General features: G+C 38.2%; 1 protein-coding gene and 1 long non-coding RNA gene across 6 annotated transcripts; both read right to left on the bottom strand.

Moving 5' to 3' along the window:
• Nucleotides 1-343: 343 nt before the first annotated feature.
• Nucleotides 344-16,925, bottom strand: LOC136247247 (uncharacterized). 5 transcript variants are annotated; one of them, XR_010697237.1, is made up of 6 exons: nucleotides 16,810-16,925; nucleotides 1,046-1,157; nucleotides 885-993; nucleotides 727-826; nucleotides 560-626; nucleotides 344-514 (listed from the first exon to the last, which is right to left on the bottom strand). It is a non-coding gene; the product is annotated as an uncharacterized lncRNA (long non-coding RNA). The 5 variants fall into 5 exon arrangements; XR_010697235.1 differs by lacking the exon at nucleotides 16,810-16,925 and adding an exon at nucleotides 9,367-9,494; XR_010697239.1 differs by lacking the exon at nucleotides 16,810-16,925 and adding an exon at nucleotides 9,025-9,346.
• A 4,095-nt stretch (nucleotides 16,926-21,020) lies between these two features.
• LOC136247253 (uncharacterized) lies at nucleotides 21,021-22,150 on the bottom strand. Its single transcript, XM_066038877.1, has 2 exons — nucleotides 21,953-22,150; nucleotides 21,021-21,782 (listed from the first exon to the last, which is right to left on the bottom strand). Exons 1-2 carry the CDS (start codon nucleotides 22,106-22,108, stop codon nucleotides 21,165-21,167), a joined length of 774 nt encoding a protein of 257 aa, XP_065894949.1. The 5' UTR covers nucleotides 22,109-22,150; the 3' UTR covers nucleotides 21,021-21,164.
• Nucleotides 22,151-22,832: the final 682 nt, after the last annotated feature.

Raw genomic sequence — 22,832 nt, forward strand, 5'->3', positions numbered from 1 at the left:
ATTCACTGTAATTTTGATACCCTGCCACTATTCCTTAACTGCTGAGGACGAATTTCTTGACTTTGGTTAAGTATGCATGGCTCAGAAACTTGTCAAGTATAGTGCATATGTCAGCTTTACAATTGCCAATTGTTTTCAGTGATACAGTTCACTTCAAACAGAAGTGGAAAGGAAAGCAAAAGGTTACCATAGTGACCATCAGACCACACTTTCCACATAGGTGGTAAAGAATGTTCTCTATAAGCGTATGGTGAGATTCATTCTTTTAAGTGCGTGCATTTGTGTCAACACTTGATTATCTAATGCATGCACAAGTACATACCATATAGCTTCAAGTCGTACATCAAAAATAATTCATGACTTCATGCAAGTAAAATAAGCTGTACAGCACTAAATATACAGAGATATAACATCAATTATTCATTTGTAGTTTTTTCACATCACAACGTCCAGACTGTATAGACGCCTGCTATGAGTCATACAACAAGTATGTTCCCCTTTTGCAGAGAGTTGTCTGGTGAAAGTAAATATGAGCTTAGTAAACAGACCACATTATTACCTTTGGGAATTTAGCAAACGTTACAGATGTTTCCAAAACTGACTCTCTGTCATCCCGCACCTTGAATCTAGTCACAAAAAAAATAAGTAACTAAGTATAAGCAAGTATTTAACATACGTACTTAAGATTAGATATAAACAAATACAGGTACTATACAGTATTCGTACTTGTTCAAGTTTGCTTTCCTCTTTGGGATGTAGGTAGCTGTGAACGTTCCGGAAGAGCAGAGTCTGACAAGCGGCAGATAACCCATGTTCTATGATGATGCTGCAGATACATAAACCACCATAACTAAAAGCAAGAGAAATTGACATCCCTTTATTACCTGAATGCGTTAGATGGTCTTAAAGAAGTCCTGCTTTGAGCCCACATTCAGTAGTTGGTGTATGTCAGCAAACCTTGGAATTTACCAAGTGTTATAAACGATGAGCTGACTGCAACACAAACATGTGACATTACTAGCATGCTACACTGTGTGGCACCTACCTCAGAATTGCTTTGCCCAGCACTTGTGCTCAACACTCAACTGTGTCAGGATATCAGTGGCTGAAATGATTGATGACTTAAACTCCAGACAGTCAGCAATAGCCGTTCTTCCCTGCAAGAGGTATAAACACACACACATTACAATCCACAATGCATAGCCATACTTACAATAACAACTACAGCAACATACACGATAACATATACAATAAATATGCAATAAAATGTAGGAGACAAAGTCACTATATGATGCTTCCCTTACTTCCAAGGACAACGAATTCCACATTTGAATAGATTTATAACAAAAAAATCATTGAGTAAATGAAAGATGACAAAGTGGAACACTCGCAGGTCTTGTAGTATTGTATACATGTTGGAGTCCAAATACAATTGGTGGGATACAGCAGTCAGTGCTGACGGTACTGAGCAAACATAGAATATAGACAGCAAAACTGAATAAGTTCCTGTAAGGGTAGCAATCCAAGATGGTTAAAATAACTTGGAACGTCGTATTTATGGAGAGAAACAGTAATACGTACTACTCTATTGAGCATGAGACTGCGATTATATGTTCAACTGTGGTCTCCACACTGTGAGAGCATAGAGGAGGTGTGAAACAGTTTATTAGCATTTTCAAAACAGCAGAATTCATAACATGTCTATGCTTAATGGTGACAGTATGCCATTTTATCAAAAATTAGTCTCAAGTACTTCCATCCATCAACAACATAAAGAGGAGAATCTCCCACAACAATGAATCTCCCACAACAATAGAGGGATATATATTGGCGCCTTTTAGAGGCTTTTACAGAGAACCACATAACTGTAGACTTCTTCAAATTTAGTTTAGCTATAACCTAACTTTGAATATAAAGACAATTGAGTATTTAATGTGGCAGCAACCTCGTCAACTGTAAAACCACTACACATAAGAGTGGTATCATCTGCAGATTATGCATACTGAACCATTAGTGATCTGAAATGGAAGATTATTCATGTAAACCAAAAGCAAGAGAAGCCCCAGAGCACTGCCCTGGGGTACACGGACAATTAATAAATTCCCGAATGCAACTTCCAATACCTGTGTGTATTAATGCCCCCTCAATAGCGGACACCCCTCTACTACGTAAACCGAACACTACATAAATCTCAAACATGGTAAACACTACAGTACAACACCTCGCTAATCGCAGACGCTAGCAACAAAGGTTAATTGCCAGTTACAACAATCAATCAAACTATATCATTTAATGCAAAAAGCATTGTCTCTGTAACTATTGTCTGTTCTACAAAGTGCAAGACAAAGTGCTGAAATCAGAAGCCATACAAATGCATATATAGGTACAAGCACTGCTGTTACTATTCTTAACAGAGTCTTCTGAAAATAGTAGTTGGTGCACTTAAAGTAATAGTTAGACACTCGCAATAGGTGTCTTTGAAGATTTAAAAACCTGAGGTGACGCCAATAATTACCTAGGCGCAACCTGAGGTCACGTCAATAATTACCGAGGCGCAGCCTAGGTAATTATTGACGTCACCTCAGGTTTTTAAATCCTCGAAGACGCCTATTGTGAGTGTCTAAGTGTTTTAGACAATGGCGTAGTAGCAGTGAGTTAGTATAGAGTTCCCATTGTAAACACCTAGGGTATTTCAGCGAGCAAAAGATGTGAGGTCGCGCAAGCCATGAAGCGCGACTAACTGAAGGTTTGTAAAGTCGATAAAAAGTATGTTTGAGGCATTATGGATACGTGTGAATGGCAGCAAATGGGAATAGCCAGTGCCAACATGGCTGTCTTGGTCTACAGAGCGTGCTTTAATATGGCGAAGGCCACAAACTGAATTAATGGCTTGTACCACGATGGTCTATAAATCCACTGAGCTACCCACGATAACAGCGTACCTGAGTGTAATTTCTTTGTAATAATCTGCTCACAATCACTTGGTGTTTACTGATGTACGAAATACTAATTGTCCACAAAAAGCTAATTGCATTACTGTAGGCCACATTGTGGTTGTAAACAACTGTCGGGTGTCTTACCAGTAAGACACCCGATACCAGGTTTCTTCGCAAATAAGAGACCTCCACACATCAAACGAAACACTGCATACCATTGTCTAAGTAATAGTTAGACACTCACAATAGGTGTCTTCGAGGGTTTAAAAACCTGAGGTGACGTCAATAATTACCTCGGCTGTGCCTCGGTAATTATTGACGTCACCGATGGTTTTTAAATCCTCGAAGATGCCTATTGTGAGTGTCTAAGTGTTTTAGACAATAGCGTAGAAGCAGTGAGTTAGTATAGAGAGTTCCCATTGTAAACACCTAGGGTATTTCAGCAAGCAAAAGATGTGAGGTTGCGCAAATGAAACGCGAATAGCTAACTGAAGGTTTGTAAAGTCGATAAAAAGTATGTTTGAGGCATTATGGATACGTGTGAATGGCAGCAAATGGGAATAGCCAGTGCCAACATGGCTGTCTTGCATGGTCTACAGAGCGTGCTTTAATATGGTGATGGCCACAAACTGAATTAATGGCTTGTATCACGATGGTCTATAAATCCGCTGAGCTACCCACAATAACAGCATACCTGAGTGTAATTTCTTTATAATAATCTGCTCGCAATCGCTTGGTGTTTACTGATGTGCGAAATACTAATTGTCCACAAAAGGCTAATTGCATTACTGTAGGCCACATTGTGGTTGTAAACAACTGTCAGGTGTCTTACAAGTAAGACACCTGATACCAAGTTTCTTCGCAAATAAGAGACCTCCACATATCAAACGAAACGCTGCATACCATTGTCTGACCTCCACACATCAAACGAAATGCTGCATACCATTGTCTAAGAATAAATAAAATACACCACAGGATGTAAACTACATAATCTGTATAGCCAACCATCTTGATAACAAATCAAATACAGAGTAATCCTGAGTATATAGTCTTTATGGGAGCATGCATAAAAAATTCTTGTGGTGCCTAATTGTCTGGATAGTGTAGTAGAGGCCACACACCATAAGTAACCCATGCTCAATACATCACTTCTGTTGCTATAACAATGCATGATCACACCTGGTTCACATGGTAGCCACCCATAACCTATCTTGCTCCACCACTTGATCTAATCTTGTGCATTTAAACTGATAAGTTTAGAAAACCCCTTAAATAAGGACACCTCCATATAAAGGACATATTTCATTTCCCCAATGGTGTCCATCTTAGAGGGGTTCCACTGTAATCAGAGGTTAAAATCAGCTATAGAAGGTTCTGTTGATACAACGAACGTTTTCTGTTATGAAAGATAGTTAATTGTTTTCTTGTAACCATTCAAAGAGTAAACTATTGTTAAAACAAAACAGAGTATAACTTTTTAATGACCCCTACTGCACATACCAACACGCAAACCTCCCCCCCACACACGCAAACCACACACGCGCGCGCAAACTACAAGCATGTATGCAAACTACAGTACATATTATACATACCCGCACGCACGGCAAATTACATACACACACGCATGCAAACACACCTGCCTATTACCACACGCAAACTACATACATACGCAAACTACACACCCACGTGCAAACAACATACACATGCGCAAACTGCATACACACACAAACAGCAAAGCCTATGGCAGCCATGCGAAACATAGTTATTGCTGCCCACTGAACCAGCACTGGCACTACTCAGATGATTGAACCGTGTGCAGGAAAAACCTCCTGGGGCAGGGCTAGTAACCAGCAGAAGGACTAGTAACCTGCAGAAGGACTGTACAGGTCTCATGGAGAGAGGTCACAGGACCTAAAGTTCTACAATGACCCCAACACCACCAAGCGAGACAAGGGAAGTTGGGAATTTGCTATCCCAGTTTACACCAGGCACCCATTTATGATGCAGCTGGGTGGGCTGCTTCCCCAGTTGACACCAGGTCCCCATACAGCAGCAATGTAAGTAAAGTTTCTTGCTCAAGGAAACAACAACACCAAAGTGGCTCAACCGGAAATCAAACCTGGGACCACACACACACACACACAAACTACACACCCATACGCAATCTACACAGACACACGCAGAGACACAGACACAAGCACTTACACACAGACACACGCACACGTACGCAAACCAATCTTGGGATCAAATACACAAGTATTTGGATTGAAATACTATTTGCAATTGTATTTTGTACCTTTGAAACATAATGTATTTGTATTTAAATACTTCAAATAATTTGTTTGGATGATATTCTGTATGACCTGATCTGTAAATATCTGGAAGATAATCTCTATGACTTATTGACACCTTAATATGTGAAATAATAATTATAGCAAATGTAACCCGCTGAGCAAAAACCCAACTAGTTAGCATAATTCTGTTTTTGAGAAAATCAGCATTGAAATACATGGGGTAAATAAAGGACTACATAAATAATTTTACGTGCATTTTAATCACTTCAGCAAACAGTGAAAAAAGGCTCTAATTGATAAAACTAAGTGACCAATGGATTCACCTGTTAATGGTGAGTAATTATATCCTTGTTTCATTTCAGTGTCATGACGCAAACGTGAATTATGGGCATTTGTTTACAATGTGGTGAAACATTACATAAATGTTGCCATTTCTAAGTTTAAACAGCTAAACGTATGGGTGTGTGTAGGGCAAACATTATACCTTGCTGAGTGCCCCAATTCATGGTGAAGACAATGAGCCAAGTCCCATCTCCGTAGTATGTTTCCTTCGTGAGTTATGATTGACTATACAAGCGCCTGCAATTTTTTCCCGTATAGTCACCGTATAAACCAACTGTTTTGCACTTCCTGCTGTCTATCATTATAACTCCACAACTATTCACCAGATAAGGCTGAAACCTTTGACGGCCCATTGGTTTTTACCTCTGGATAACAAAGATGTTATAAAAGAAGTTTGATAAAAATGCAAACTAGTCAGGTTTTCACTCAGTGGGTCACAAATACTGAACAGTAGTGTTGAAAAACTTCGGGAACCTATATTAATCAGAAATTTGGAAAAAGAAGACTTGGCAAATTCACACAACATTTAATTACTTTGAGAGCCATGCATGATAACTCTGAGCACCAGGTAATGTGGCACTACTTGTGGTGAATGACACAGATTCACTGGTACAATTGAAATACTGTACTTCAAGATTGACACAACTATTTTCACTGAGACTCTGCTGCTCACAGTTTCAACCTCACATGTTCTGATGTGTTTACCCACGTTATCAGTGAAACCTGAAATTTGGCAAAAGAAAAGCTTGGAAGATTGCCACTGATTTGCCAAATTTGCTAACCTGACACACACACACGCCTAAATAACTTACATACATGCATGTCTCATGCACACGCATTGCACGCACACGCATGTGTGTGCACAAACCACACGCAGTGCAGAGGCAAATATCACTGGACATTTCCGTCCAAATAGTCTACATGTCTGACCATAACTCAGTTTGTTCAGACACAATGTCCTACAGTGTAGCTATCAAAAGAGGGTTGGTGTTAACACTGGACTCTGGACTGGACTTTGGACTGTAATATAGACTGCATTCTCTCGCCATATGTACTCTAATTATTCATGTTGGATCATTTTACCCTTAGTACCCTTAGGCAGCAGCACTCTGGACTGCAGCTTGATGATTTTCAGGCCAAGTTTTCTCACATTAACAGGTATTATGGTTGAAACTGAAGGCCAGTTGCAGTCCTGGCTGATTGTCAAAGCACATGCAAACCTGAGAAGTGAGCTGAGAAGTACCCAGTAATCTAGATCAACGGTCAAGATTAAATAATGTCATGGTACCTTGGCCCTGCAAGATAATCTAGTGCAACTTGGGACTGCATTCTGTATGGGGAAACCCTAACCATGTATTAGACAGAAAACTGGTCAAGCCATACGAAATTCAAGACGAACGACTGCTCTGGAATGAACTGCCACGAAGTTCAAAAGAGTGTATAATACTGCTTTAAGCTCTCAGAGGAATGTTGTAATAGAACAACCAGATGCAACGCAAAAATTTAATGTGTCTGCAATGTACCAGTCAGTGATCATGACTTGTCGGATCCCCAAAGCAGCTGGCGGAGTGCCTAAGAGCCACATTACCCTGTCTATATGGGTTCCCTAATGGCAAAACAATCTAGCATGAATAATTCCTGTACATATTGCAAGAGAATGCAGTCCATATTACAGTCCAGAGTCCAGTCCATGGTCCAGAGTTTACACCAACCCATCAAAAGAAACCTAACTTATACAGTTTATCTGTTTGATATATGACTTGTACTGCTAATCATAACTACCACTTGGTTGCTTGGATACAGTACATTCTTACAACCCTATGGGGGTGGCCATGAATGTACTAGGCTTACTCCCATTCAATTAGCAGCACCTGTTAGCTCATAGCAACAACCACCAAAGCTGTGTACAGTTATTAATAGCATTGATTTATCTAGTACATTCTGACTTTTGATTGAAAATGTCCTACCACGATCGACCAAGTTTGCATGTGATAGGACATTATGGTGGGTCTATTCCTGAATGTTTTATTTGCCTATGCTGGTCACACACACACGCACGCATGCACAGACGCACGTACGCACACACACACCTTCTAACCATTCTTGGCTAAAACTCCGGATGCAACGTTTGATCCATTAGTCAAGAGCATCTCTTGCGGAGGCCACATGATCCAGCCCTTGAGTGAAGGTGATAAGTTTAGTCCTAACAATTGCCTGACCTGGTGACATATATACATACCAAATGACTTTATCATGAAACATAACATTCATTGTTTATACAGATAGTTGGTCATCGTCTACCTTCTTTCACTGGTAAGTTTTAATATCTGAATGAATTGTCTTTATTATTGAAGCCAAAATTCTAAACAAGAAGTAATTTTCATTAATACACCCATACAAGTGACTTTACAAAATAAACAGTAAAGCCAATTCTCAAAATATAGCATTTGGTGGGACTCAAGACTGGACAAATGACTGTTAGTGTGGATATCCCATTAACTTGACTTCAGATTCTTCCTCTCATGTACACTCTTGAGATATCTGACATTCTTTTTCTGATAAAGAACCTCAAAAAACCCACCGATAATTTCAATATTAATAATTATATTTCATTCTCTACCTAAGTCAAAGATGATTGGAATTGACGGGAAAATTGATGGGTATGCAGGAGCTACAAGGATAAAGGGAATGGAGTTTATGAGGATCATCAGGATGAAAGTTTGCAATGAAGTGGTACCAGAAATAAGAGTTAATACGATATTTAATTATGCTAAAACATAGACTGAGATCAATGATAGGAATATAAATCCACAGGTGACTGATTCTGTTCAAGTAAAAATGGCATTTTTATTTGTTGAAGATGCATTATGCCTTAACTTAATATACACACACACACTGGCAACCTCCCTGGGTCGTTCTTAAGACACTTCTATCCACAATTACATCACAACACAAAAATGACAGTGATAGTAGGGGAACTTTGTACACAGTGATATTGGGAGAACATATAAGTGGTTACATACAGCAGCAAGGGAAAAGGTGTGTAATAAGCCAAATGCGCACTGTTCTGCATCCATATCACACTGGTTTTGATTGGTGGGATTATTTGGCATTGCCACATTATACTAACTGGTCTCCTACTTTCATTATCCAGTGGTTCCATGTCCTAAATCGCAAACTAAGTTAGCTTTCTTTACTACAGATAAACAATTGACAAATTGCCCCTACTAAGATGGCCATCTTGTCAATTATGACATCATTGGGGGATAAAGTCCACACTGTAAATATGCCATAAAGGTACAAAGAAATACATTATTTAGCCGGTAAGAAAGCAAACGTACAATCATCCATGAAACTATACCGTATCATACTGGAATATAAATACTGGAATATAAATACAATCTCTATTACTTTGACAGCACTATTGTTAGCATTCCATATCAAGGTCTTACCTATTTTAATAGTAAACCCTTAAGCCAACTTCTTGGTTGTCAATTAAGTGTAGATAAAGTATTAGATAACTTTCATGCTACAACAACAAACAACTGTAGCACACACAGCTGAGATTGCATTATCATAATCTCGCGATAGGCATTAAATAGCATAGAAGCGATGAGTATTAAATAGAATAGAACAAAAAAAGAATTCTATCAGAGGTATGTACGCTTGTCTTAATAGTATATTCATCATTAAGCAATTGTTATAAATGCCGAGATAAATGTCGAACTGAAGTTGTTTTCTCAGACAAAGTAAGATTTGCTGGCTTACAGTTTATAAAAGTTAAAATAACTTACTACTGAATTTCTGAATTTTTGAATCCATGTACTTCTCTTCCGAGTTCTAGACTCAACCAGTCCGGGGCATCTTTAAAACGGCTTATCCTGCTGTCCACGTGCCTTTCGCACTAAAATGTTAGAATTATATCTATATGGCAAACTGAAACGCGTGAGCACGTATGCAGCGATGGTTCAACGCGAATACACGCCCAGTTAGTACTGTAGTTTACACGCAAGGATATTAGCGTGTGATGGCGTGTCCACTAGTTGCGGTGATGCCAGACGGCGTGTGCACTGGCTGCGGTGGCGTGTCCACTGCGTTGCACCAGGCGTATCATCTGAGCCAGCTATGCAGAGAAATGCGTGTGGTCTGCGTGAGCACAGTAGTTCATGCCAGTTGAAACCGCGTGTAACTAGTAGTGAAATCGCGTGCCGATGTCAAGTTGTAGCTGAGCGGTACTGTATCTCGATCCTAGCTGACTGTTCTATTAGAGTATCTCGATCTTTGTAAAAAAAATTGACTAGCTAGTACTAGGTCCTTGTTTGCAGTAGTATCACGTGATTATTTGAGGTGCATTATAACAACCTTAAGGGCTTAATAAGCTGTCACAAACACTAAAAATCGTAATAATATCGATATCGCGATATTATCGTTTAACCGAAATCTACGCGATACAGATATCGTTTCATTGCAATACCGCGGTATTACTATAATACCGAGAAACCGCCCAGCCCTACTACAACTCCCTTCAAAGGAGTTTAATTTAAACAGCAGTTAGAACTCCCCCAAACGTGATTGGATTACACCCTATTTTTAACAGTGTTTTGAGTGAATGCGATATGTGATATATATGCACTGGCTTTCCTTTGATCTGAGGTGTGAAAGTGGTACATATATATACTGTGTAGCAGTGCTCGAAATAGTGTCAAAATATTGTGCTGTCAAATTGTCTGGACAGTCGCCAATGGTTTTTCAAACTAGGTAGTAAGTCTTGTAAACAATGAACCTTGTCAAAAAGAGAACCAGCAAAATCATCAAAGAACTTGGGACTGTCGAAAATAGGGGATCCCAACAGCTCAACACCATCCAAAATTTGCAATGAACGGCCTACAGCACCTCCTTCAGAAATGTAGGAAAAGGTGGATTTGCACTTGGCCAAAAAACTTTACACTTTTACAGGTTGAGGGTGAGTCCAAAGGATGGCCCTTGTGTTGTTAAGAGGTCCAATAAATCTGCTAACAAAACCAGAGAGAACACTAAGGGGCCTAGAGGGTATCCTTGTTGTACACCTCTGCTGCATTGAGAAGCCAGGGGAACCAACTGCAGATCAGAAGGATGTTGATAACACCCAGTTGGAACTTCAACCTCTGTGTCAGTCTCATGAGTTGTTTTAAAATGTTCATATCCTTTGCACAGTGCCTCCACATTTGCTGAGCCACCTTTCAAATTTTGACAACCAACTTTGTTCTAGCCTTTCTCATGTTGTTCACCATTCACTTTCAGATCTCACTTGGCAACAAGCTATTCTTCCTATGAGAATGGGTGATTTGGGCATTTGTCAAGCCTCTGACATGGTTTATGCAGCTTACCTTGGCAGATGTTCAGATTTCAAGGACCTGGTTAATCAATTGTTGGGCATCAAGAGAGATAGTGATTTCATGTTGGTGGGAGAAGCTATAGCACAGCTAAATTTGATTGGTCTACTTCCATCAACTTTCAGCTTCTCCCCTGCTTCACAAACAGATATGCAGTTACATCTTGATGAGCATTTTTACTCTGAAGCTTTGTTTAAACAGAGTATGCTTGATAAGGATCGTTTACTAGCTTTATCAGATTCCTCTGGTTTGGCTTGTGCTTGGCTTCAAGTGATACCTTTCCCTCAACTTGGGTTAACAATTCCACCTGCTGAGTTTGTTGTTGCTCTCCGGCTTTGGCTGAGTATTCCAGTCTTCTCTGATGCATATTCACCATTGTGTATATTATGAGGATAAATGGTTGATCATTTCGAAGATCACCTGATAAGATGTGGACATGATCCACTTCGTATAATATTTTATATCGTGGCATTATTTATTATGCACTATTGGAGGATAATTTGGATGTGCGGAAGGAATAGAAGGTGTCTGGGAAATCTGCTGCTAGACCTGGTGATATTTTTCATCCGGATTCTTACAGTAGTCATCCCACCTACGTACTTTGATGTTTCTGTTAGAAATGCCCTCCATTCTGGGGTTGTGTCACATTCAGCCATCATTCCTGGATTTGCAGCTTTCAGAGGAGAGATGGAGAAAGATGATCAGCACAATATGCTTGTAGAAGCAGCAGGAGGTGAATTTTTACCCTTATTAGTGGATAACCTTGGTATTTGGACACCTTTAAGTGTAGAGATTCTTTGCTCAATTGCTCAGATTTCCACTGTGCGGAATGGGCTGTCCACAGGCAAGGCTTTTCACCACCTTGTTGAATGGCTGATTGTTCAATTATACCATTACAATGCCAAAATGATTAAAATTTTATGTTTTTGGGCACTTCACCCCCACTCCAAAGATGATTGATTGCAGGGTTGTTCAATTGAGGAGGATAGCTGCTTAGAGGATTTGCCCCAAGATGTTGTTGAAGGAGATGACAGTCAGCCCTGTGCTGATATGGGTCAACAAAGTTGGATAGAAGTATCATCTGGCTTCTGCAGGGACAACGCAGTGTCTGATAGTAACTTTCCTTCTGAGCTAGTTCCTGTCACCAATAGGTTTTCATAGCTCTCTGTCAAACATACTTCTTTGGACCTTAAATATATATGCAGATCCTCATGATGTTGTTATTCAACGTTCACACATTCAGTTCACTCCTGCATCTTCTCAAGGAGCTGTTATGACAGAGACAGTTGAGCCAGCTGATTTAGAGTTGCTTGATGGGGCCATTGCTGCTGTTGCAGAGTAGTAAATTTCACATTTGGTAACTTTGGTAACTTGGTAATTACCACCAGGAAGTGAAGTATATTCAGTGAACAGGTGTTTTGTGTACTGTACTTAGCCAGTGTAGTGGAAACATAGAGATTTCTTTGATAGAAAATAAGTAATAAGCTAATATTGTGAAAAATCTTTATGAATGACTAGCGTGTTTAAATTTTAGTGATTTTAATTTTCGCTAAACTTTTATTTTTTGTTTTAAGTCTGTATCTTTACACAGATTCATAATACTTCAATGAAACTTTTATGGGATGTCATGGACTACTCGCTCCAAACTACAAGCTAATAACTTTTGCAATCTGTTAAGGAAAAAAAAGAATTATTCAGTAGAGTCAGTTTTAATTTTGCAGACTGTCAAAATTAGCTGTCTTACAAAGGGGTGCAGCGTGAGTTCATGGTGGCACCCTTCTAAAATCACTTGTCATATCCCAAGGAGTCACTGTACAAAGTTTGGTGCTTTGGTCCACCATGTCATGATCAAAACCATAAGGAACCAGACTACTACAAAGTGACTTCTTTTAGCTGATCTCTCTACAGCGTGACTTTTATCTAGCTGAACTCTCTACAGGGTGATTTGTTTGTAGCTGAACTCTCCACAGGGTGATCTTTTGTTTGTAGCTGAAATCTCTCGTTTCAAACTGATCTCTCTATAGGGGAATTACTTGTTTGTAGCTGAACTCTCTACAGGATGGTTTCTTTGTAGCTAAACTCTCTACAGGATGATTTGTTTGTACATGAATTTTCTACACGGTGATTTGTTTGTATAGCTGAACCCTCTACAGGGTGATTTGTTTGTAGCTGAACTCTCTACAGGGTGATTTTTTTTGTAGCTGAACTCTCTACAGGGTGATTTGTCCGTAGCTGAACTTTCTACAGGGTGATTTGTTTGTAGCTGTTCACTCTGCAGGCTGGTTTGTTTATAGTCGATCTCTCTACAGGGTTTCTTTGTAGCTGAAATCTCTACAGATTGACTTCTTCTAGCTGAGCTCTAGCTGATCTCTATACAAATAACTTGTTTGTATAGCTAAACTCTTTACAGGATTGTTTTTTGGTTGCTGAACTCTCTACACGGTGACTTTTTGTAGCAAAATTCTCTACAGAGTGACTTGTCTGTAGCTGAACTCTCTACAGGGTTACTTGTTTGCAGCTGATCTCTATAGGGTAACTTGTTTGTATAGATGAACTCTCTACAGGGTAGTTTCTTTGTAGCTGAACTCTCTCCACAGTGACTTGTTTCTATCTGAATTCTCTGGAGAGTGACTTGTTTGTAGATGAACTCTCTACAGGGTGCATGACTTGTTTATAGCTGAACTCTCTTCAGTGTGACTTGTAATGTTCTGAATCTCTACAGCGATATATTTGTAGCTGAACTCTCTACAGGATGACTTACTTCTAGCTGATCTGTCTACAAGATTAACTGTTTACAGCTGAACTCCCTACAATATAACTTGCAATGTAATAGGACTAAGGCATAAACTAACTGAATGCTCTACTAGGGTGACTGTTCTATTAGAGTATCTTGATCTCGCATTTGCTACACGGAGTTGGCTTTCGAATCATAACTCTGTAGTTTGTAATCCGATTCTTCTGTACTACTGCAAGGACTTTCTACCATGAGTATTCCAGCTACATACCGATTTTCAGTTTGCTGCTCCAGTGAGCGGTTTGCCTGGTATACGTGAAAATTATTAGTATTTTTATTCGCGAATCTCGATCACTTAGTCTAATTGTTACACAACTTCGGTTCCGTGTCATATGTGACCGGATCTTGGAAAACCTACCTTTTGGGCACAAGCTAACTTTTTGGGAAAATTCAAATGAAAATTTCAACAATATTTTTTAAATTAATTTTTTTGCACATTTGGATAAAGCAACTATTAAACCTTCTTGCTGTGAAGTTTCACAATCATAGTTTCTTTTTCCTAGGAGATATGGATGATTATATCAAACCATGTAGTAATTTCACATGCGTGAGACAACAAGTAACTTACAAATTGGGTGATTTGTTCAGGTGCTGGAATGGCTAAAACTTAGTCTTAGACAATGATACATAGCATTTAAATGCAGAAAAGTACCAATAATACTTCATTAAACTATTAGAAATGTCTTTTATAGTATTTTAGATGGTACGAATGGAATTATTAGTAAACAAAGTGATCTGTCACCATTTGTCACCCTTAATCACCCACAGAACTCAATATATTACCATAAAAGTTAGTTTGTAATGTACAGGACAGAAAATCGGCCATATCTCAGGAATGCTTAAAGATATTAAGCTGAAATTTTAACACAAGATAGATAAACACCTAGTACCTCATTTAAGCTATAAAACAGAAAATTGACCCATGTGCCAAAAAGGTAGGTTTTCCAAGATCAGGTCACATATCTCCATGATGTTTATTTTGATTGCTTTCAAACCACCAAAAGGCACTCCTACAATGGTTGACCTATCCACAAACCAATTTTCAACTCATTCCATGAAGCGCTTTAAAGCGTGACAACAAATTGATCTTGTTTTACGCGAATAATTGGTCATAAATCCTGAACCATTCATTGGATTTGCACCAAATTTGATACTAGGATTTGCCGTTGGATGCCCGTTATGTGTGCAAAATTTCAAGGTGATCAGATAACGTGTTTGTGTTTTATAGCAATTTTTGCGAAATGTGCAAAAAGACAAATGGGGAAAAAAACGATCAAAACTTTGGCAGCTTGTATCTCGGAAATGGCTAGAGCGATTTCCTTTAAATTTGAAATGTGAGCTCCCCTAGCTGGCCGTCACGTCTCTAGCAAATTTGGCTCCAATGGAATAAGGGATCACCGAGATACAATAATGTACAAATGACGTTTTCTTTCTTCCTTTCAATATACCCACGGTGTGGTGCATGGTCGTACCCATCTTGACGTAAAAAGGCACTTAAATACATGGGGCTCCCATAGGAAGATTTAATGTGAGTAGTCCCATGGGTCACTCATGGGGAAGGAATAGCGTCACTCTACCCTTGGGACACTCATGGGAAGATTTTATGTACTTTACACTGATGTAAAATGCTGGTAGAAGGTAGGAAATCCACTTGAGAGCTTTACTCCTGATGTAACTTTGTAAACCACGTGATACAAATGTCACGTGATGCAAACTAATCACGTGAGCATTGTTAAAAAAAATCCTTGTTTCTTTAAACAATAGTGTAGAGATGTGTTCCCTGTGGAGATCAAGATCTACATGGATTTTACTACTGCTTTGCTTTGGAAATCCTCTTTGCCTCGTGCAACCCAGTAGCTCTGTGGATACTGAGTCACTGGCTGCTGGTGTCATTATTGGAATAGCCCTTCTAGTTACTGTAGTGGCTGCGGTATACTTACATACAAGTCCCTTAGTCGTGCAAGGGTAAGCTAGCTACTATTATACTACTTCAATGCAACTACAGCTAGCTATCTTTAGATTGTGCACTACTCGCATGGAGAGCAGCCACTGAAACAAGCGGCGACAATCATGATGAAACAAACCCCTACCAAGATTAAGTGCCTTTTTATGTCAAGATGGGTATGACCTGAAGCACTGGGTTCTTGGGCTGCAAGACACATTATCGTGTGTTTTGATATACGTACATATGGTAGTTATATTTGAAGTGAGCAATCAGTGTGTCATTGATGACATTACTCTTTAACAAAGGGATGGTTTTAGTGATTTTTGAATGCAATGTGCAATGAAAACAGAAGATTCATTTTGTTATATTTTATGGGATTTTGCATGTGTAATTATTGATTGTCCAAGTAATTACATTATTCATTATTAAACGAGTATTACCATATATTCTTTAAAAATTCGGCAGGAATAAGTTAATTACATTTGTGTCTGGCTGAATGATTAAAAAATTGTACCAATCCACTGCTATTGTCAGGATCTATCCTTGATACAGTCTGCAGGCTTCATGGCTGTTATGATCAGTTTACATTTAATTATTGCTTACTTTCTGGTTTACAGGAACCAACAGGAATGCCTTCAGGCGGAATGATGATACTACAACACTCCGGCACTGAATCAGAAATGTGCAAGAAAAGTCGCTATAGCTATACTATGACTGCTTAATATCATAACTAGCTACATTACTTTTGAATTTCAGCAACTAAATAAAAAAGAAACCACAATTAATAATATTATTAATTTAATTGATTTGCACATGATGATTAAATTTTGCTACCAGATGCTGGTGTGTTCCACGATTTAACAGTAGATAGCGGTATCATGTTATAAGGATATGTGGGTTCCTGTTATTGGAGAGATCTTATTCTGTAAACAGGAATTTGGAAAAGAATGGATCGTTTTGCAGTAACTTTGATACGTCACATGTGACTGGATTTTATAAAAACGATCCAAATCGCACATTAGAAAATTTCGAGATAAACGGTTTTAAAGAATTGAAGCCAGCATAACTCTCCAAGGATAGCAAGCACGCGTATGAAATTTACACAAAAGATGCATCAATCTGTTACCTTTCAGGCCACTTCCAGTACTTGTAGCTGCTTGTAGAGTTTCCTGCCAAATAAGATAGAAAATCTGAGTAGTTTGACGAGCGAAGTAGTATCACGAGTGCTCACAAATGGGCGGGGAGGGCAAGAGATAGACCTCAAAATGGAGGCAGACCACGATTGGAGTCCAGACACAAGATTACAGGGCTGTGCTGGCTCCCTAGTGGCTGATATGTACCAAAATCAACTGAGAAAACGTCTGGCCAACATTATAAGGTTGTCCACCAGTAAACCACTGATTCTTGCCAAGCCAGGTCCTTCACAAGGCCTGAAACCGCCATTTGAGCACTCCACACCACCCAGAAAAGACGTCTGTTAAAACCAGCCTCGAGTAATTTGAGTAGTACTGAGGGTCAAAACTAGTAGTACGTTAGTGTAGCTATCCACTGGTGGTGTTAGTTTGATATTTCCTGATGTGTGATTTGGATCGGTTTTGTAAAATCTGGTCACACATGATGATAACATTGGGCACATGCTTCCTGAACATATTTCGAATTCACACTTGGTACTTCATCCAGCATCAAGGTAGCATATTGTATGAGGTCACTGGGAATCGTAAGTATTCCAGAGATCTTTGTCAACTAGTACTCCAGGTGCCAAAAAAGTAGTGCTCTTATAATTAGAAACTTTGTCTTGTTTGCCAAAATTTAGAGCATGATATGGGGAATACATGGGGAGTGCCGAATGTTTAGAGATACCATAATTTTAGGGAATCTACAGCACTAATTGGAAAATAATATTTGAAGTAATTTTTTAAGTATAGTGTACGAAAGCTATAGAACTTATCTTAGGCATAGTGCATCGTTAATTGTTTGGCTTTTACACAACACAAACTTTTTGTGGAGGAACTATTAATTTCATTTTTTAATAAATCTTAGGTACTGTACACATATGTCAGTTGCCTGCATTCTGCTCATGTTGTGCTTCTGTGTGTACCACAAACACTATACAAAATTTATTTTGTGGGTTCTATAATGACAGGAGCAATATCCGCTCATCATACTGATGTAATGTTATGCATCACATGACCATAACTTTCTGATCCAACAGTTTTATATTGTATGTGCAGAAAAGATGGAAGCACTACAGCTTAATGCATATACTACATCAGATACACTGCTATAGTACTACAACATGTCTACCGTTCAGTATTACATAGAAGACATAATACTATTATTGCTATTCATGTTCACACTGTTTATAATGTTTGAAGTTAATCCGTGTTAACATCAACTGTGATGTATTCAATACGATAAATTTCATCAGCATTGTTGCAATACATATCAAGGTACAATCCTTTAGTAAGATCAAGGTTACATTGATAGTTAGTAATAAATATAAATCCTCCTTCAAGTTCTGTATGGAAAGATTCCCATTTCTCACATGGCCTTATCTGTATCTTAACCTCACCGGAGTAACCTTGTGAAGGATTTGATAACTTAGCACCAGAACTATCAAATGCTGTATTTGTAAGTACGCTGTTGACATTGTCACCTTCAGCTCTAAAACATGTATATGATATTTGTCAAGTATATGAAAGCCAATGAATCTTTCTCCATCACTTATTCCAAAACTTGAATCATGATCATTACTATCAGCCCACACAGTGTCCATAGAAATCGTTATAGTAACAGTTACATATTTGCTATCATCATCACCATTTGTTAGAACACCAGGAGGAGCCAGTTGAACTTGTAAAACATGATGGTTATAAATCCCAGGAAGTATTTCCAGATATTTAGATTTGTAGGTATATGACCCATGAATAGTGGCATGTTTGGCTAGCCATTTGGGAGTCATCAACTGGTGATAAGGTTTGACAAGTTTTACCTAGTAGAAGAGAAAATGTAAGTTTTTCCACATCATTATACTTCAAAGATAGAGCACACCTTTGCCTACACTGTACATACATGTTGTATATGTTGAGGTATAACACTTCCCTACATACTTACATACTAGTATTGGTGAACTATCTGAGATATCATTAAGACTAACACTTACCTCAGTGTCAGCTTCTACTGTCACAGTATAACAAGTCACTGTCAGTATTAAAACTACATTCAGTAACAGCACCATCTTGTTGTCAAAAGCATGAATTGTTTCTTAAGTAGTTTAAGTTAGTATCATGGGATGTTCGTTGATGACATCTCCTTTTATACTGCTACTTGTGTCAATATTGTCTAACCAACAATAACCATGTTAGATTACTAACAAGAGTTATGAACTACTTGTTTATCACTCAGTCTTGCATATTTTGCTACTTCAAAAATTTGACTGGCACCAAAGTTCTGACTAAATATGGTTATATGTGATGTTTGATGACTGGTTGTTTATGTGGTTGTGCTGTACTGCCACTAAATTAATCAGTTAATTCAACCAGATAAAGTTGTTTACTTGTGTTGATGAAATGTTTCTCTTTTAACTATAACTTGTTGGTCTCATGTTTACATAGACCTGGACTATATACTTGCATATGTTTTGAACTGTTCCATAATGTCACAAAAGCAGGCTGTGCTGATTATAATGACTCTCGAGCTTATTTTAAAAACACCCAACCAACTGGTTGTCTTAACTGCTGTCTTAATTAGTGATACCATACAGTGTATAATGTAGAAGTGTGCTGATAGAGAAATTTTGAAGTGATCCGATATAATCCAATATACTTATCACTGATACTGATCTGACATACTGATTATAATAAAGTGTAGCCATTAAGCCTGGAGGAAACTAATTATAGAACTTTAACATCTGTATTTCTCTCTATTCTAGTTAGAATGTGATTCAAAGTGCTAAGAATCACTGGCAATGCTTGGTGGCCTGTTATGGCATGCATGGCCTCAGTTAACCCAGACAGTAAACCACTGACAAATTTAATTAATTGTAAACTTTGACAAGCCATAGAAAACACATGTAGCTGTTACAGTACTTATCAACCATACAACAAACAATCTTGTTAGAAGCAACCATTGGATGAATCAGAAAAACAACTTGAAATGACCAATCATTGTATAATATATGTACCTCATACATAGCAAAGCTTCTTTGAGACAATTCAGTTGATATTAGTATCCCATGTCATCTCTGAACCATATATGGTTACAGGGAGAATCCTTTGAGGTGGGGGCTTCTACTTACCACATGTAAATGTGGTAGTGGTAATAGCAAGGTATCATTTGTCCAACTCTGCCCTTGCATAACCTTCTATCTGCCACTTTTCTCAACCATAGACTTCAGTCTGTCCCTGTACAGCAAGTTATTGTTCTCTGTTATGGCAGACCAGCTATCCTGCTGATAAAGAAACCTGCTTTACACCTCTGAGTCGTGTATGCTCACTGTACCATGCATTTGTCGTACACGTGATGCCGTTAACCTGTCACCTTTATGCAGTCTTGATCCCATGACACTCAACCTAACCAGGTATAAGATCATCCGGTCAACCTGGTTGCACACACTTGATCATTAATTATTACTGTACTTAGACACGTTGACTATAAATGATTATGATGTGTTGTGTGGATGGATGATTTGTGGCAGAGAAGCAGGATGCTAAGCAGACCATAAAACCGCCATAGAGAATCAGCTGAACTGTTTTCCCCATTACTCTTGAGTAAAGCCTTCCACTGTCACTTTCTGATGTTTACATGTTTATTATAATTGTGTAGAGTTGTACGTGACTGTGTAGTGTCATGACTAGTAATTCAGCAGATATAAAAACTTAAGCCTCTTGGTAATAGTGATCAAAGCCAGATGTGTTCATGCTCAAGTACCACACGGTTGTTGTGTGATTTCAACACTACTACAAACTTCAACATGATTATCTCCACTTGCTGTTTGGATAAGGCATGAAATTGTGTGAAGGGAGTTGGAGATTCTGTGCAAGTACTTACTAATTGTGTTATTGGTAAGTGATTAGTTAACAGTCAATACTGTATTTTAAACTATAGAAAGTAACTTAGACATTAAATTGTTTGGCATTTAAACAACAAGAATTTTACATTTTATTTTATGAGTCTCAGGTACTATTTTGCCTTCCTTGTACACCTGTGTGCTTCTGTGTGTACCTCAAATGTTATATGATTTTCTTTGTGAGCTACGTTTATGCTTAGTAATCAATACTCACTCATCACACTGTTATGTAAATGTAAAATAAATTATGCTTTCTGAATATCTAAATAGTTGTTTTATATTGTATGTTTGTAAAATTAGAAACTAACATCACAATGTACATACGTAACATATATCTACTGTTCAACATTGTATCAAAGACATACAATACAACTATTACTAGTTCATGTTCACACTATTCATAATGTTTGAAGTTAATCCATGTCAACATCAACTGTGACATATTCAATACGATAAACTTCACCAGCACTGCCACGATACACATCAAGGTACAATCCTTTAGTGAGATCAAGGTTACGTTGATAATTAGCAATAAATACAAATCCTTCTTCATGCTCTGTATGGCAAGATCCCCATTTCTCACATGGCTTTATCTGTATCTTAAGCTCACTGGAGTAACCTTGTGAAGGATTTGATAACTTAGGACTAGAACTGTCATATACCCTATTTGTAAGCACATTGTTGACATTGTCACCTTCAGCTTTGTAACATGGAGATGTAGTACCTTTGTTATGTACACCAAAGCCAATGAATCTTACTCCATCACTTATTCCAAAATATGGATCATGATCAGTACTGTCAGCCCACACTGTGTCCATAGCAATTGTCATAGTAACAGTTACACATTTGCTATTATCATCACTGGTTAGAACACCAGGAGGAACCAGTTGAATTTGTAAAACATGTTGTCTGCTGATTCCAGCAAGTATTTCCAGATAGTTAAGTTTGTAGGTATATGACCCATAAATAGTGGCATGTTTGGCTAGCCATTTGGGAGTCATCAACTGGTGATAAGGTTTGACAAGTTTTACCTAGTAGAAGAGAAAAGAAGCTTTTTTTGCACCATTATACTACAAAGATAGAGTACACCTTCACCTACACTGTACATACATGTTGTATATGTTGAGGCATAACACTTCCCTACATACTTACATACTAGTATTGGTGAACTATTTGAGTTATCATTAAGACTAACACTTACCTCAATGTCAGCTTCTACTGTTACAGTAAAACAAGTCACCGTCAGCATTAAAACTGTATTCAGTAGCAACACCATCTTCTTGTTAAAAGCACGAGTTGTTTCTTGAGTAGTTAAATTTAGTATTGTGTGATGTTTGTTGATGACATATCCTTTCATAGTAACTGTTGACTACTAGTTGTGTCAATACTTTCTAACCAACAATAGTCATATTAGATTACTAAAAAGAGTTATGAATTACTTGTTTATCACTTAGTATATTATGCTGCTTCAGCCATTTGACTGGCACCAAAGTTCTGACCAAACATGGTTATGTGTGATGCGATTGATGACTGTTTGTTTATGCGGTAATAGGCTATATTTACTGTCACAATTCAACCAGATTAGGCTGTGTACATTAATGAAATGATGAAAAATATTTCTCTTGTAACTTGTTGGTCTCATCTTCACCTTCACCTGGACTACCCACATGTATATAACTTGAGGTGTTCTGTAACATAAAGTGAAGATCAAGTAGCAGTTGGTTGGGTATGGTTTTTTAAACACACTCAAGAGAGCCCTTATAATCAACAAAGCCTTCTTTCCAGTTAGTGCATTTATCTTGTCCTTAATTGCTGTCCTAGTGATTATTATTTTGTTTTGTATTGTATTGTTTCTTTTCTAATGTGCAGTATATACTGTACTTAGCTAATGGATTGACTAAACCATTTTTTTGTGTGCTAACCTGTATACTAGTGCTAACTGCCTGAATAAATATGGTCAAACCCCAAACACCAACCTATCCAAACTTTCAGTTAACCAGATGCCAAATGTATTCGGTAAGTATGTCTCTATAAGGTAGTTATGAATGTGCACAAAGTTTACTATTAATATGTTTTAAAGC

Source organism: Dysidea avara, chromosome 2 (genome assembly GCF_963678975.1).
Source record: "Dysidea avara chromosome 2, odDysAvar1.4, whole genome shotgun sequence".
NCBI lineage: Eukaryota > Metazoa > Porifera > Demospongiae > Dictyoceratida > Dysideidae > Dysidea > Dysidea avara.

What these genes read in the sequence shown, in the direction of transcription:
- LOC136247253 (XM_066038877.1), bottom strand. Translation starts at nt 22,108, where the DNA reads ATGAAAGGATATGTCATCAACAAACATCACACAATACTAAATTTAACT. An exon ending in CAGTAGAAGCTGACATTGAG is followed by an intron (nt 21,783 to 21,952) that starts GTAAGTGTTAGT and finishes CTCTTCTACTAG; the next exon opens with GTAAAACTTGTCAAACCTTA.